The sequence below is a fragment of the Ptychodera flava genome, unplaced genomic scaffold (genome assembly GCF_041260155.1).
Source record: "Ptychodera flava strain L36383 unplaced genomic scaffold, AS_Pfla_20210202 Scaffold_37__1_contigs__length_1687728_pilon, whole genome shotgun sequence".
Lineage (NCBI taxonomy): Eukaryota > Metazoa > Hemichordata > Enteropneusta > Ptychoderidae > Ptychodera > Ptychodera flava.
In genome coordinates, this window is record NW_027248359.1 from 1,519,697 (window position 1) to 1,532,703 (window position 13,007).

General features: G+C 37.1%; 1 protein-coding gene across 1 annotated transcript; it reads right to left on the bottom strand.

Moving 5' to 3' along the window:
• Window positions 1-1,820: 1,820 nt before the first annotated feature.
• LOC139127830 (uncharacterized) lies at window positions 1,821-11,129 on the bottom strand. Its single transcript, XM_070693695.1, has 16 exons — window positions 11,000-11,129; window positions 10,545-10,764; window positions 10,027-10,131; window positions 9,617-9,783; window positions 9,215-9,340; window positions 8,821-8,932; window positions 8,505-8,601; window positions 6,503-6,590; window positions 5,817-6,039; window positions 5,411-5,515; window positions 4,897-5,063; window positions 4,381-4,506; window positions 4,048-4,159; window positions 3,691-3,787; window positions 2,967-3,066; window positions 1,821-2,539 (listed from the first exon to the last, which is right to left on the bottom strand). The coding sequence occupies exons 1-16, from the start codon at window positions 11,045-11,047 to the stop codon at window positions 2,510-2,512; spliced, it is 1,923 nt and encodes a 640-aa protein (XP_070549796.1). The 5' UTR covers window positions 11,048-11,129; the 3' UTR covers window positions 1,821-2,509.
• Window positions 11,130-13,007: the final 1,878 nt, after the last annotated feature.

The following is a 13,007-nucleotide window of genomic DNA, read 5'->3' on the forward strand; positions in this document are numbered from 1 at the left end:
AAACATGAGTGTCCATTATGACCTCTTATCCTAATCGATGAGAAAATCTGTCAATAGTTTACTTGGCTGACACAACAACGAGATCAGGGTGCAACAACGACGTCCCTACAAAGATCAGTACATATATTCAACGGCTCCATGATTTCGTCCCCTGATGTTTGTCGGCCATGTTTGTGTATGCGTAAATACAAACTCATTTAAGGTTTGGTCACAGACGGCTTTAAACTTTGGCGATGGCGACAATAACCTTTCTCTCACAAAATATAAAATAGATGAAATCCCCCCAAGTTTTCACTCGCAGGTACAAGTTTAAGGTTGATTTGATATTTCAACGAAATGTACCAATATAAAAGATTAATTACATGTGTCACATGATTTGAGAGATAATGTTATATTTGCCCCTATGATGTTTTTTACAAGCACAGACCAGGGTACCCGTTCACACTGATTTGCCATATTATCCAACATAATGCGATGTTTTCGTCGTCGGCTAGCAAGGGTTAGAACTGAAAATAGGTCAGTGCGAAATTGTCTAAGCAGTGCAGAAACATCCATAAGCGTATTGCTCATCTTATTGACACGGACAAGTTGGTGATGTCGATAGAGAAAGTCACAATACCTAAAATATCTTCAACATGGGAACACGATGATTTGATACTAGTCACTGTATTGGAGACGGGGGAATGGGGTGACGTCAGTTACTCAGGCGGGGTCAAAGTTCGAAGGTTTTGAGAGAGACCTCTTATTACTGGACGTCTAAGTGCTACTGCTTGCTAGAGCGATATTCGTTGATTTTCCGGACGCTGGTCAATGCCATGCGAACCTCACCAGTGTAACCTAAATTGGCCAAAAAACTTCATTATCAAGAATACTTGTACCCAAGCAGACTAGCTACTGGTTTTTTGACCGCTATAAGACTTAACATAAATATATGCCTTACTTACGTTAATATGTTGCCAAGTAAAATACCAACTTAACAAGTTTACCTGTCAGGAAGTCTTACAGACATTTTTGTATGTATACAAACAAATAATACGCCACACTGTCATTTTTCTCAAAGGATAATGGGGTCGCCAAATTTACATATGACCTAATACAAAGATTTAATTAACGAAAAGACATATTTCTGGCATATGGAACCTTGTCTAGAATAGAAAAAGAAAGTAAAATATAGTGTAGCTCGTCGCTATCAACGAGACAATTTAATATTACCTACATAAAAGATGAGCAAACGAAACCTATTAAAGGGACTAGAGTCAAATTAGGTGCCTTAATTTGAAGCCCGAGAAAATTTCGCCCTCTTGGCAGGCCGTTGTGCATGCAGTCTTTAGTTTCGAGTCCACTCGTCTAATGATCGGATTGATTGGCCATCTGATCGAAACGGAAAGACGATCTTGATGAACAAAGGAAATGACCAGTCGCCGACCAGTATTTTGTAATTAAAACATGGGCAATGGAACCAATATAAAATATTAAAAGACATTTTTATAAAGCTTTCTTTTCAGGAATCGTGTCCCCTGGGCAGTGACAGTGTATCCTATTCCTAACGTTGTCTATTGTGCTCATTTGTTGGGCAAAATATCAGTTACCTCACAAGGTCAATACTATTGATGAGTTCGATTACGTTGCGTCAATAGTGCGATCCATGAACAAATTACTTATATTTTGAGTTGTAGAGTCCTATGTCTGCATGTCAGTTTGACAATTTACCGTATTAACCTACATGGTTTTGACAAAATGTATCGTCAGAAAGGTCACGCTCCGAGATATGCGAGCCCCATAAATCACTGTATCCAAAGTAAAATACACACATAAACATGTTTTTCACTTGAAGTTATTTATTCGTGTTTATAACAAAATATATAGCTTCTGTTTTGAATTGCACAACAACACTATTAAAAAGTGTGATCTTATTTTACAGTCAACAACCTGCTATAGCATTAAGACATTAAAGTGTGTAGACAGTTTTTGATTTGGCAGTGGTCACCTGGTCGGTGTTTGGTGTATGTCTACTCATATTTAGATAGCCACCACTTTTGAACCTTTTTCACGTGCTTAACTTTCGAAGGTGTTTGTTACGGAGATGATTTAAGGTACGTCATATTGCCAAACACAGTGACAATTCTTTAATGCCTTGGGTTTTTTCACATGTTGTTGTATTTCAAACTTGTGTAAAGACGCCCTAAGTTATAAAAATCATGATGTTTTGTCCCCTCAAATTTGTGCAACTACCATCTCGTTGCATTCTCGTAAGACGGATTTTAAGTACCAGCACAGGTAGGCTTGGTCACAATCTGCCACCAAACTGGCTACTACAATATGGAACATGCGATCTTAGTATAGTCATTTCAAGGTGAAAGGGACAAAGGTGTAATTTAAGCCCAACACGCTGACATGTCGTCAATTTATAGCACCAGACGTGTGGTCGAAGGTCAGCTTCTGGGTCGCGTCTGTTCGCAGATGAGACTGCGTGTCTGAGTCAGATCGCCAAAAGAGCCATTTATAATCTTCATTTGTATTCGGTGAAATCTACAAGTTTCTGAAATACCAAATGAAACAGATTAAATTCTATAAATACGCTATAAAAAAATGACACCAGCACCGTCGAAATCATTATAATTTTACAACATGAATATTAAAGTGCTCATTTGACAGAAATTATATATGTGTCAGGTTGTGTTTTGAATTGTTTAAGGTTTATTCTGAGCAAACTTATAGTAAGCTTCACTACAACGTGCGATGAACGGTGAATTGCCGACAGATTTATCTTGACTGTTTAATCAGATATTATGCATGAAATGTAAACTGTAACAATTAGAATGAAAACTAATACAACGGCAAAAACACAACGACAAAAACAATATAAAACAACCATAAGAACAACAACAGCAACAATTATTATCATCATCAGCAACAGCAGCTTCGGGTTCATTGATTAAATGTTATTGCAAGGACTTCAGACTTACATCTGTTCGTTCTCTGTGGTCTTTTATAACATCAACAAGTTTGGAAAATGATGGTCTTTCATTCGACTCTTTTCTCCAACATGAGAGCATTGTATCATAGCTGCAATATGAGTGGCATATAATTTTCACTAGGCAAAATGCTTGATATACAACTATATATACGCATATACTGATTCTGTACATCTGTCAAATACGTTAAGTAAACACGTACGTATACTAATAAATGCAAAACTACAGTGTACACTTAGTGTGCAAAGATCTGCATTACGTATACTCATGATCTACATAGAAATACGCTACGCATATCAACCTATTGAATGTTCTATATACAAAGATATACGTTGCGTATGCAATTGATATTTTGTTCCATATACGTAAATATGCTAAGCGCATATCAAGCATTTTGTCCAGTGTTTGTTTTAATATTAGATTAAGAAAGATTTACTTTTGTATATACTGTGATTTTTATTAGCGGTTTAACAATGTAATAACAATTGGAATTCAAGATAAGACTTGTTTTGAATGGGATGTGTTGTTTTTCCCCTTGCAAACATACTTAATGAATGGCGTCTGTATAATCTGATTTTATTAAAAATACCGGGGAATGCAAAACCTGTCTGATAGAATGTATTGTTGCTACGTTTACGTCCAGTGTAATGCCAGATAAATAATAAAGGAAACAGACAATGCATTTCATTTAAAGTTCAACATTTGTTTTACTTACACCTCGTCACTGCAATGGCTAGGCTTCAGCAGTCTGTATCCCTTTCTAAGTCTTGCTAGAACTTCGTGTTGCTCAAATCCCTCGAACGGCTTCTTTCCTGAGACAATTGACAAAAATAGCCAGTTAATTCCCCCGAAAAGGTTGACAAAGACACAGCGAATATGTAATACGATTATACTTATTTTTGTCGCTGCATTGATCCTCAGGTCATGTTATCCTCTTCTAATCTTGTGTTACTTTATTCAATGTAATGGTGACATTTTACACGTGTCCATCATCGTGTTGCAGGTCTTATCAGATAAAAACAGGAAAAAATATAAGCTCAATTATGTTTTGATTGCCAGTTAAGTAAATTACCTAAGGTTACTATCTCCCAAAGAACAACACCGAATGACCATACATCTGTATATGTGTCAAATGTCCAATTTGTTAGCGTCTCTAAAGCCATCCACTGGTACGGATGTCTAACCTATGGAAATAACAGGAATTAATAAATCTTTGTAAAGACACAAACAAAAATTAACAAAAAACCTAGGTAACGTCCTCAAATCCATACACAGCTTTATGTATTTAGTGTATTAAATATCTTTCACCTGTGGTACAATTTTGCATTTCCCCCTGAAGAATCAACAATCAAACGAGTCATGATACTTGTGATATTATATCTTACATGTCAGAATGTCGCCTTACCTCTTTTGCCATATCCAGTAATCTTTTTCCGTGTGTAACGTCACTTACATATCCGAGACTGGAGATTTTGCAAATTGTATTGGTGAAAACTAAAACATGTTTTGCAGTTAGATACCTGTGTGTAATCTGAAAAAGAGGGAAGAACTAATTTTTGCCTTTCCCCATCCAGCAAAATTAAACTCGTTTCAGTATTTATTTTACAGTTTATTTTACTCGCGTTCTTTTAACAATGCCAAGAGAATTGGTTCGACAAAGGATTATCAATGATTTCATTATGGATTCCCCAAGAATACTTGACAGTTTCGCTGTATGCGGAGGGAATCTATTACATATAGAAGAAACGGATTCTAAGTGGTGCATAAAATGGATACTCTGATGGATTCATTTGTGCATTGTAAGAATCTACCAAAATTGATTCTGCAATAGCTCTATGGATACACAACATTTCACATGGTTTTTGGTCACTTTATCAGACATCAACCAGGATACAATTGATTCAAAAGCCGCCAGCCTTACCCCTATGTTGGAAAGGTGCTCCATGCCACAAGCGACATCCTTAGCGAACGAGAAAATTTGCCTTTGGGATGACATCCCATCACCTGTTAGAAATCGTGGACGATTTTCAACGAGGTGCCTTTGAAGGTTTCCATGTCGAGCGAACTCCATTACAAAAAAGGGAGGGGCTGAAAGACAACATTTGTTTCATCACTTCTTTGTTTGTCAAATGAAGCGAACAATCAACTTTCAAGTAATATAATGTGTAGGCACTACAATCGTTTCGTCGCAATTTTAATTAAAAACATAATAAAGATTTCCGTGCAATATCCCTCAGTCATCTCTGAAATGATGTAGGGGATTTTGCTATTGTAGCCATGCCAAAGTATCTCACCGTACCTTTTTATGGATATTTCTCAGATGTATTAACCTTAAAAACTGACCACTATCACTCCGTACGTTTTCTACGTATTTTTATAAATGTAATAATGAAAGAGAAGAAGGACGTATTAGAAGTAGGGTGAGGGAAACTCACCCTCGTCAGTGCAGTAAGCCAGCAAGCCGATAACATTTTCATGGCTTGGTATTGATTTCATAAGATCAACTTCCCGCTGCAAGGAGGAAACCTCAGTCGATACATCTAAGAATGGAAATAAAAGCGTGCCCTTTATCTTAACAACATGATGAACAAATCCCTGTACCTAGCTGTTTCAAGCAAGAAGGGACTTAAATTTATAATCATCAATCATATAAATATTTTAGCTAACAAGTGTGATATGAATTCTGGCAAACAATCTTATTCATACAACAAAGAAAATTATTCGTGTATGGCAAAAAGTAGCCACACAAACGTTATTCTGTAGATGTGACCTTGTGGTGTCTAAGCAAAAAACTTCAACATACAGTTCATTCATTGGATGTTTTGTGCCTTATTTGCATACCTGTAAATACTTTGACTGCGACATTTTGGACAGAATCAGATTCATCATCAATTATTCTTGCCTTGCCGAGATAAATTTGACTAAATTTACCACGGAACACCTCTCTTGTAACACGGACAATATAATGATCAACTCTAAACTGCCTTTGCAAAGAGGGTCGACGGATTTTTCCGGAAACTTTATCGTCCCGATCATCACTTGCTCTTTTCACTGGAATGATTTTCTGCAACAAAAGTTACATGTTGTGAAAACTTGTTACACCTGGGAACATTTTTCTTTCAAGTACTTAGCCTTGGTCGGAAGACTACGTGACGGTATAATATATTTGCTAAAGATATTGATAACTCTTATCACCTTCAAATATTGCTCAATTTATTTATATGACTTGAAATTTGAAATGAGTGTAATTAAAATGAAATAACAAACTATCAGTTTAGATTATTTGTCATGCAAACATTGCGGCATTTGTTAACATCGCTTACTATGTTATATCTTTACGACCTGCTTATAAAGTTTGCACATGATAAATGTCACAGGTTAGGGGTCATTCCGCAGGTTACATTTTGGTGACATGCTTTATTTACACATCTCAGCTAATCAAATACAATTTACGCAGCCACCAATCATTGCTTGCTCAAAACTTTGTGCACCCTAGCCATGGAGACGAAAATAAAGTGGTTACTCACAGACACCTGTGATATTGACGATATAATGTCTGCAAATGAAGGCCGGCTTTCTTGCTTAGTTTTCCAACATGCGAGCATGAGTCTATACCTGGTGTCGGCAGAGAGAGAGAGAGAGAGAGAGAGAGAGAGAGAGAGAGAGGAGAGAGAGAGAGAGAGAGAGAGAGAGAGAGAGAGAGAGAGAGAGAGAGAGAGAGAGAGAGAGAGAGAGAGAGAGAGAGAGAGAGAGAGAGAGAGAGAGAGAGAGAGAGACAGAGACAGACAGACAGACAGACAGACAGACAGAGAGGGAGAGAGAGAGGGGGGAGGGAGGGAAAGAGAGAGAGAGAGAGAGAGAGAGAGAGAGAGAGAAAGACATACAGACAGTCAGACATGCAGATATGACAGCGAGATAAACAGACAAGACAGTCAAATAGGATAGTGAGACAGAGAGACTGACGATTAAAATTGTTTTGACCTGTTAGTAGTGATATTGTTGGTTTGAGAGAGGCAGTCAATTACTTTATCAGAGAGCCATAAAAACAGAGACACAGAGTCAGGAAAAGACTCACCCAACAAAACAAGCGATCAGGTTGCAGTAACAGGTACTGACAATCTGAGACGCAAATATGCAAGAAGTCAGACTGATGAAAGGACTAAGATACATACAGCTAATTGCAGATATACAGATTGACATGCATTCTGGTTGGCAAAATTAATAGAAATTTCGTCAACACTACATTTCTTGTTGCATGTTTTTATATTATAGTGTACGGTAAAAAGTATCATATGAGTATCGGAGTCACGACACAAAAGCTTAAAATAGCAACATAGCAACATTTTTGGTAAATTGATCAAGTTTGAGTTATCTGACCTCGCCAGCATAATTTATTCGTCTACAAGCCAAAACAAATATAACGACCGAAGTCTGCTGCGGTTTTGATAAACAAATCGGACACTATTTTCTCTCTTAGTCCTTTACATCAGTTGATGAATGAAACGAAAACAAATACTTGTGTTGTCAGGCCAATTGTTTTTAATGATATGCAACTCGCAAGACAAGACATGAGTTTGCAAGATTTGCAGCTTTGTCAATCAAGTATAATTACACATTTTTGTGTGCACTTGTCAGTAATATTTAGTCGTGTTTGTTCTCATTCTCATGCACTTTAATAGCATTCCATATATCACAGGCAAAGGGGCAAAGTAACCGGACGAATTAAGACAAACAAGAGTGTAATGTTCAATTTACACCTGATTTTGATTGGCAGTAAACTAAACCGTTATATGTTTTTCGGTTTCTGTATTATTCAAGCGCACACGTTACTTCTGGCAATCTTCCAAGAATTGTATTTTTATACGTAATTATTTGAACATTCATAATATAAAAGTGCAGATATAGACTATGTTGTGTGGCGACAATTGCATTTATGTAAACACAGATTAGGCGTCTAATTAACAGATTGGACGTCTCAACACGCGATCTAATATAAAGGGTAATCAAACGTCAGGGATACATTATATTGTCTGCCTTATGGAATTGCTTGATACAGTAATTTATATAGAAAGTGGAGTAACGAACGGAAAAGCATACACAATATATGTGAGTATTTGTGACCGGTTATTACAGTAGTTCGTGCCTCGGAAGACAAACTTGTTATCAAACGTGTTTTTAAGCAAACCTTAAACCTTAAACTATTTTACCAAGGTCAAGAATAACAATCTGATGTTATAAATTTCGGTACTGGAGAGATAAATTATCCAATATTACCGACACTCCCAAAATCAAATGGCCACCACACCCATGATATCTTTAATTGTCGAAAAACTAGTTTTCAAAAAAAAGTAAGCCAGTAAACACTTTATTATCTCCATAAGCTTCATTATGAATCTCTCAAGTGGGAAGCAAACATACTATAATTGTAAGAGTTGAGAGGCGCATTCTACGTTAAAATGCATAATATCAGTGAACGCTGACTATTTTGCTCATCCTTGTAAAGGCTCTCTTTGTCATATTGTTACTCACAATTCCTCCTCACAGTAACCAGGCTTCAATAATCTGTATCCTTTATTAAGTTTTGTCAATACTTCACTCTGTGTGTCCTTAAAATACGGTCTCTGCCCTGTCAATGGAATTGAAATTCATTTAAGTAAGTCGTAATTCGGTTTTAATAAACGTCATCATCTATTGCGTTCAAAATCATCATCCCGTTGATGCAAAGAAGCAAAAGAAGAGAAATAGGCAATCAAAGGCAGGGCTTGTAAACAAACAACAGAAAAATCCAACAAACAAACCGATATAAATTGAATTTACAATCACTTAAGGATATGAGATATCTTACCCAGTGTGAATATTTCCCAGAGTGCAATGCCGTATGACCAGACATCCGATTTAGTGGTAAATGTTCGTTGGAGCAGGGATTCAAGCGCCATCCACTGATAGGAAATTTCGAACTATGAAAAATAAAGCACGCAAAACGTTTCAGTGGAAACAATTAAAATTATGAAAGGAAGTTAACTGTCATTATCAAAATTCCTTTATCATTGTGCTGGTTATTCATGAATCTCACCTCGTTCACTATTTTAGTAGAAGATACCATGGCTTGCCTCCAGTAATATTTCTCTCACAACCGCCCACCTTTGGAAAGTAAATAATGCCATATGTTTATGAGTTGGATGGTACATGTACAGATATACTCAATGCCTAATGTTATTGTTTTATTGTTTTTTTCTTACCTGATTCGTCATTTCGAAGAATTGTGTATCCCCAATGACATCAGTGGAATATCCAAAATTTGAAATTTTGCATACCATTCCATCACACAACAGTATGTGATTGGCTGCTAAATACCTGTGTACTACCTAAAAAAAATAAAAATATTTCTGACGTTTCTTTCTAAGCTTTAATTTTTCTGCATAGTATTTTGCTGGTTAGTAACCAGGAAGACCCTTGCTTGGCATAACCATAGATACGTGTCATTTTCTCGTTTGTGGGAGTAGGTTGACAATGGTGCATAAAGCAGCATTATACAAAAATGCTGATTATATTTTATGGAATAGACTATTCATTTTTAAATCGAACAAAGTGACGTAAAAATGACCCTTTTTGCCTCATTGTTATTACACTGGCAAACTTACCTGCTTGCTAGACAGATATTCCATTCCTCTCGCGATATCATAACAAAAAGACAAAAGACGTTTTTTCATAACAACAGAGCCCAACGATAATATGACTTGACATTTTTGAGCCAAGAAATATCGCAGGTTGCCATAGCGTGCGTGCTCTGTTATAAGCTGTGGTGGGTCTGAAAAAAAATGCAGTTCGAAACAAAAAGTTGAGTATGTTGATTTAAATAAGAACAGTAATGGCGGACGTTTGTGCAAGATATATCACTCTTTTGTTGCCCATCTCTGGGTACTTGTGTCTTTTGACTTTGTAATATCAATGATCTACATAAACTAGTACTATGGCATCATACACATCTTTACAGCTAGTAATAATTGTTAAATAATACCACTGATAAAATCATATAAACACAAAGTTTCACCTGTTTTTGTGCAACAAGCCAGAAGAGCATTAACATTTTGATGTGAGTACAGCGACTTCATTAAGTCAATTTCTCTTCGGAGGCATAAATTTGATTCTTCATCTTCTGAAATGATAAATTGTGTTTATCATAGCGTTCAAATATGAAAACATTCTTGCTTTACTGGTACTACAAAAATATTTGTAAGGTTTGTCCTAGAAATGATATATTTGAGTTGATAATAGTGTACGAGAATATAGATGACTAGCGTTTTGATTTGATGAATAATGAGTTGGCTTTTGTTTTTTTCTACATAAAGGAAACAATGTTTCCATTTGTGGGACAATCCATCAACCTCTTAAAGTATGATTCATCAAATTCTCTCGAAACAATTTTAGGTTTATTGTTCTTTTGTTTAAAGTACACTATTTTGCAATATCCCAAAAAGGAAACTGCATTCATTACAACGACAACATGTGCTTACTTTTTTTTAGGGAAAACTTATACTCGATAGGGCAAACATATTTTGAAATTCTTACCTGTGGGTGACTTGATGACGATTTTCGTGCAGCCTTCTTTACCACCTATAAACCAAGCTTCGCCTCTGTGCATGCTATAGAATTCACCAGAATGCACACAAGCAGTAATGTGCAATCTGTCGCGCTCCACCTCAAACACCTGTTGACCAGGTGACAGGTATTCCCCATCGGCATCTTCATCAATCTCTGGTTGCACATATGGACCTTCCCGCACACCCGCCTGTTAAAATAACGCTTGAGTTAATGCCAAGCAAGGCATATCCTCAACGATATGTATAAAAATCGTAAGCATGATCAATTGACGTTGAGAGATACTGTTTTAGGCCAATCATCCTGTAAAGTTCTCTTTTGATTTGCATATAAAATTGCCAATATTTGTGCTTATTTTTCTTCCAAAATATTTCTAAGACACAAAGTATATACATAGCAGCTTATTAGCATTGCTTAATAATTACCATAGTATTGAATATATCTGTCGACGCTGCCTCGTCATAATCATGCATATCAGTGTCATCTTCGTCTGTATTCTCTACTACGGGTATCTCCTCATAAGAGTGCGCAGCTACACGCTCTTGATCTGCGGGATTGTAGGAAACAGGTAAATGAATGACAAGGGAGACTCTGGCCTTACTTAAGCAATAATGCACCCCTCCGGCTCATAACGGACGAAGGCAAACTTTGCACGACATAATGCACGAGGCGAAGCCGAGTACATTATGGAGTGCAAAGTTTGCTTGAGTCCATTATGGGCCGGGAGGGGGTGCATTATTGCTATTATTTTATAGTTTTGGCAATGCCAGTGAATTTGTAGTTGTAGAAAACGAATAAAAAAGGAAATTTTAACTGAGTTTGAAGCCAGTGAGCGTCGTCCAGCATGATCGGCCCTGACTCTGTACATATCATATTACACGCACTCCACACTGCACAGTGCACTGCACTGAACACGCACGTTCAGCACAAAAAATGACCAGCACTTTCACGGTTCGTTTTGAATTGAAAAACGATGTATTTTCGAAGGAAATGAAAAGCAACTGCATCCCTACCGTCTATATGAAACTTGAAACATCACCTTTAAATATCATGCCATTCAAAAAATCGACACGGTGAAATGCCAGAGATAAAGAAAACGGAATGTTCACGCATCGACATCAGTATGATCAGCGAGCTGCATGTCATGGTATCAGCTGATCAATACGATCATTATTATGTCGCTAGTAGTACAGCATTCATTGCAAACGATATCAACAGAGTTCAACATTGTTATTCAAATGTTTATATTTCAATAATAACTGTGTCTATAAATTTAATTTTCGATGGCTTCTTGAGAAGAGCTATTTTATTTCGGCGAACGACAGAACTTGACGCAAACGGGTGCTTGAAAGGTACAGTTGACAAACATACTGGAGGGTTTCGGTACCGTCACGATATCGAGAACAAGGCAAGGTAAAATCACAGACATGGAGAAAAAAACGATGAATGAAAGTTGTCTCCAATTACAGTCAGTGCATCAGAATTAGGTGGCCGAGATGTTAGATCAACGGAGAGTCCACGGTCGTCATGATTGTTGGTAGTAGCTGACCTTGGACCGAGACTTTGAATGGCTCCGTATTAATTTCCGTAGACACTTCCGGTCAAGGTTGATGACAGCAAGCTGCCGTTGTTGGCCTGTTTACGGCTGGTTCGAGTAGCCTTTCACGCTTGCATCGTTTACATGGCCACTGACATACATAATATGCCATGTGTCAAACCCAGTATCGTCAAGGAGTTTGCAAACGTACTGAGCTCTGTTTCACCTATAGTATACGGCAACGAAGCGAACCATGTTGTAAACAAACGTAGTAATACAACCAGCGTATCGGACGGGGACTGCATGCTGAGCGCCAGCCAGACAGACGGCAAGTGCGTGCGTGAGGACTCAAAAAATGTAATAAATCGTACAGTAAGACATTATTATCAATATTGTGAACCATTGTCAAGATTTATAGTTTTGTGTATTACATGGTTTATCCGATATTTCCCCTCCTTTTAAATGCGCAGTCCTATTTTCGTTTTCAAAAAAAAAACTTGCTCGCTGTGGGGCCGCAATGCTGAATAATGGAATACATTATCAGTAATAATGTATGGATATGACGTCACAAAATTCACTGGTATTGACAAAGCTATAATATAATACAGGATACTGATTTATTCCGCTTTCCTACATACTGTCAGAAACATTTTTGAATGTATGGCAATATATTGTTACACGCAGTAGTTTTTCAAACACAAAAAATCGACTGCACAACTTTCCTTCCACACGAGTCAGTGGCATGTGTTATGATATTTTACCTTCATTTGACCTTTGCTGTACGTTTCTAAGAGCCTCTCTCTCTGAAAGACACAGCAAGAATGAAAAGAACACAATATTAAGTATGCAATTATATGTAACTTTGAGGAAATCGAACAGATTAATATTTAATATTT

Excerpts from the sequence above, each read along its gene's own strand:
- LOC139127830 (XM_070693695.1), bottom strand. The coding sequence starts at position 11,047 with ATGCATGATTATGACGAGGCAGCGTCGACAGATATATTCAATACTATG. Across the intron at positions 9,341-9,616 it reads AATATCTGTCTAGCAAGCAG|GTAGTACACAGGTATTTAGC; the intron begins GTAAGTTTGCCA and ends TATTTTTTTTAG. Across the intron at positions 4,507-4,896 it reads AGCACCTTTCCAACATAGGG|ATTACACACAGGTATCTAAC; the intron begins GTAAGGCTGGCG and ends CCTCTTTTTCAG.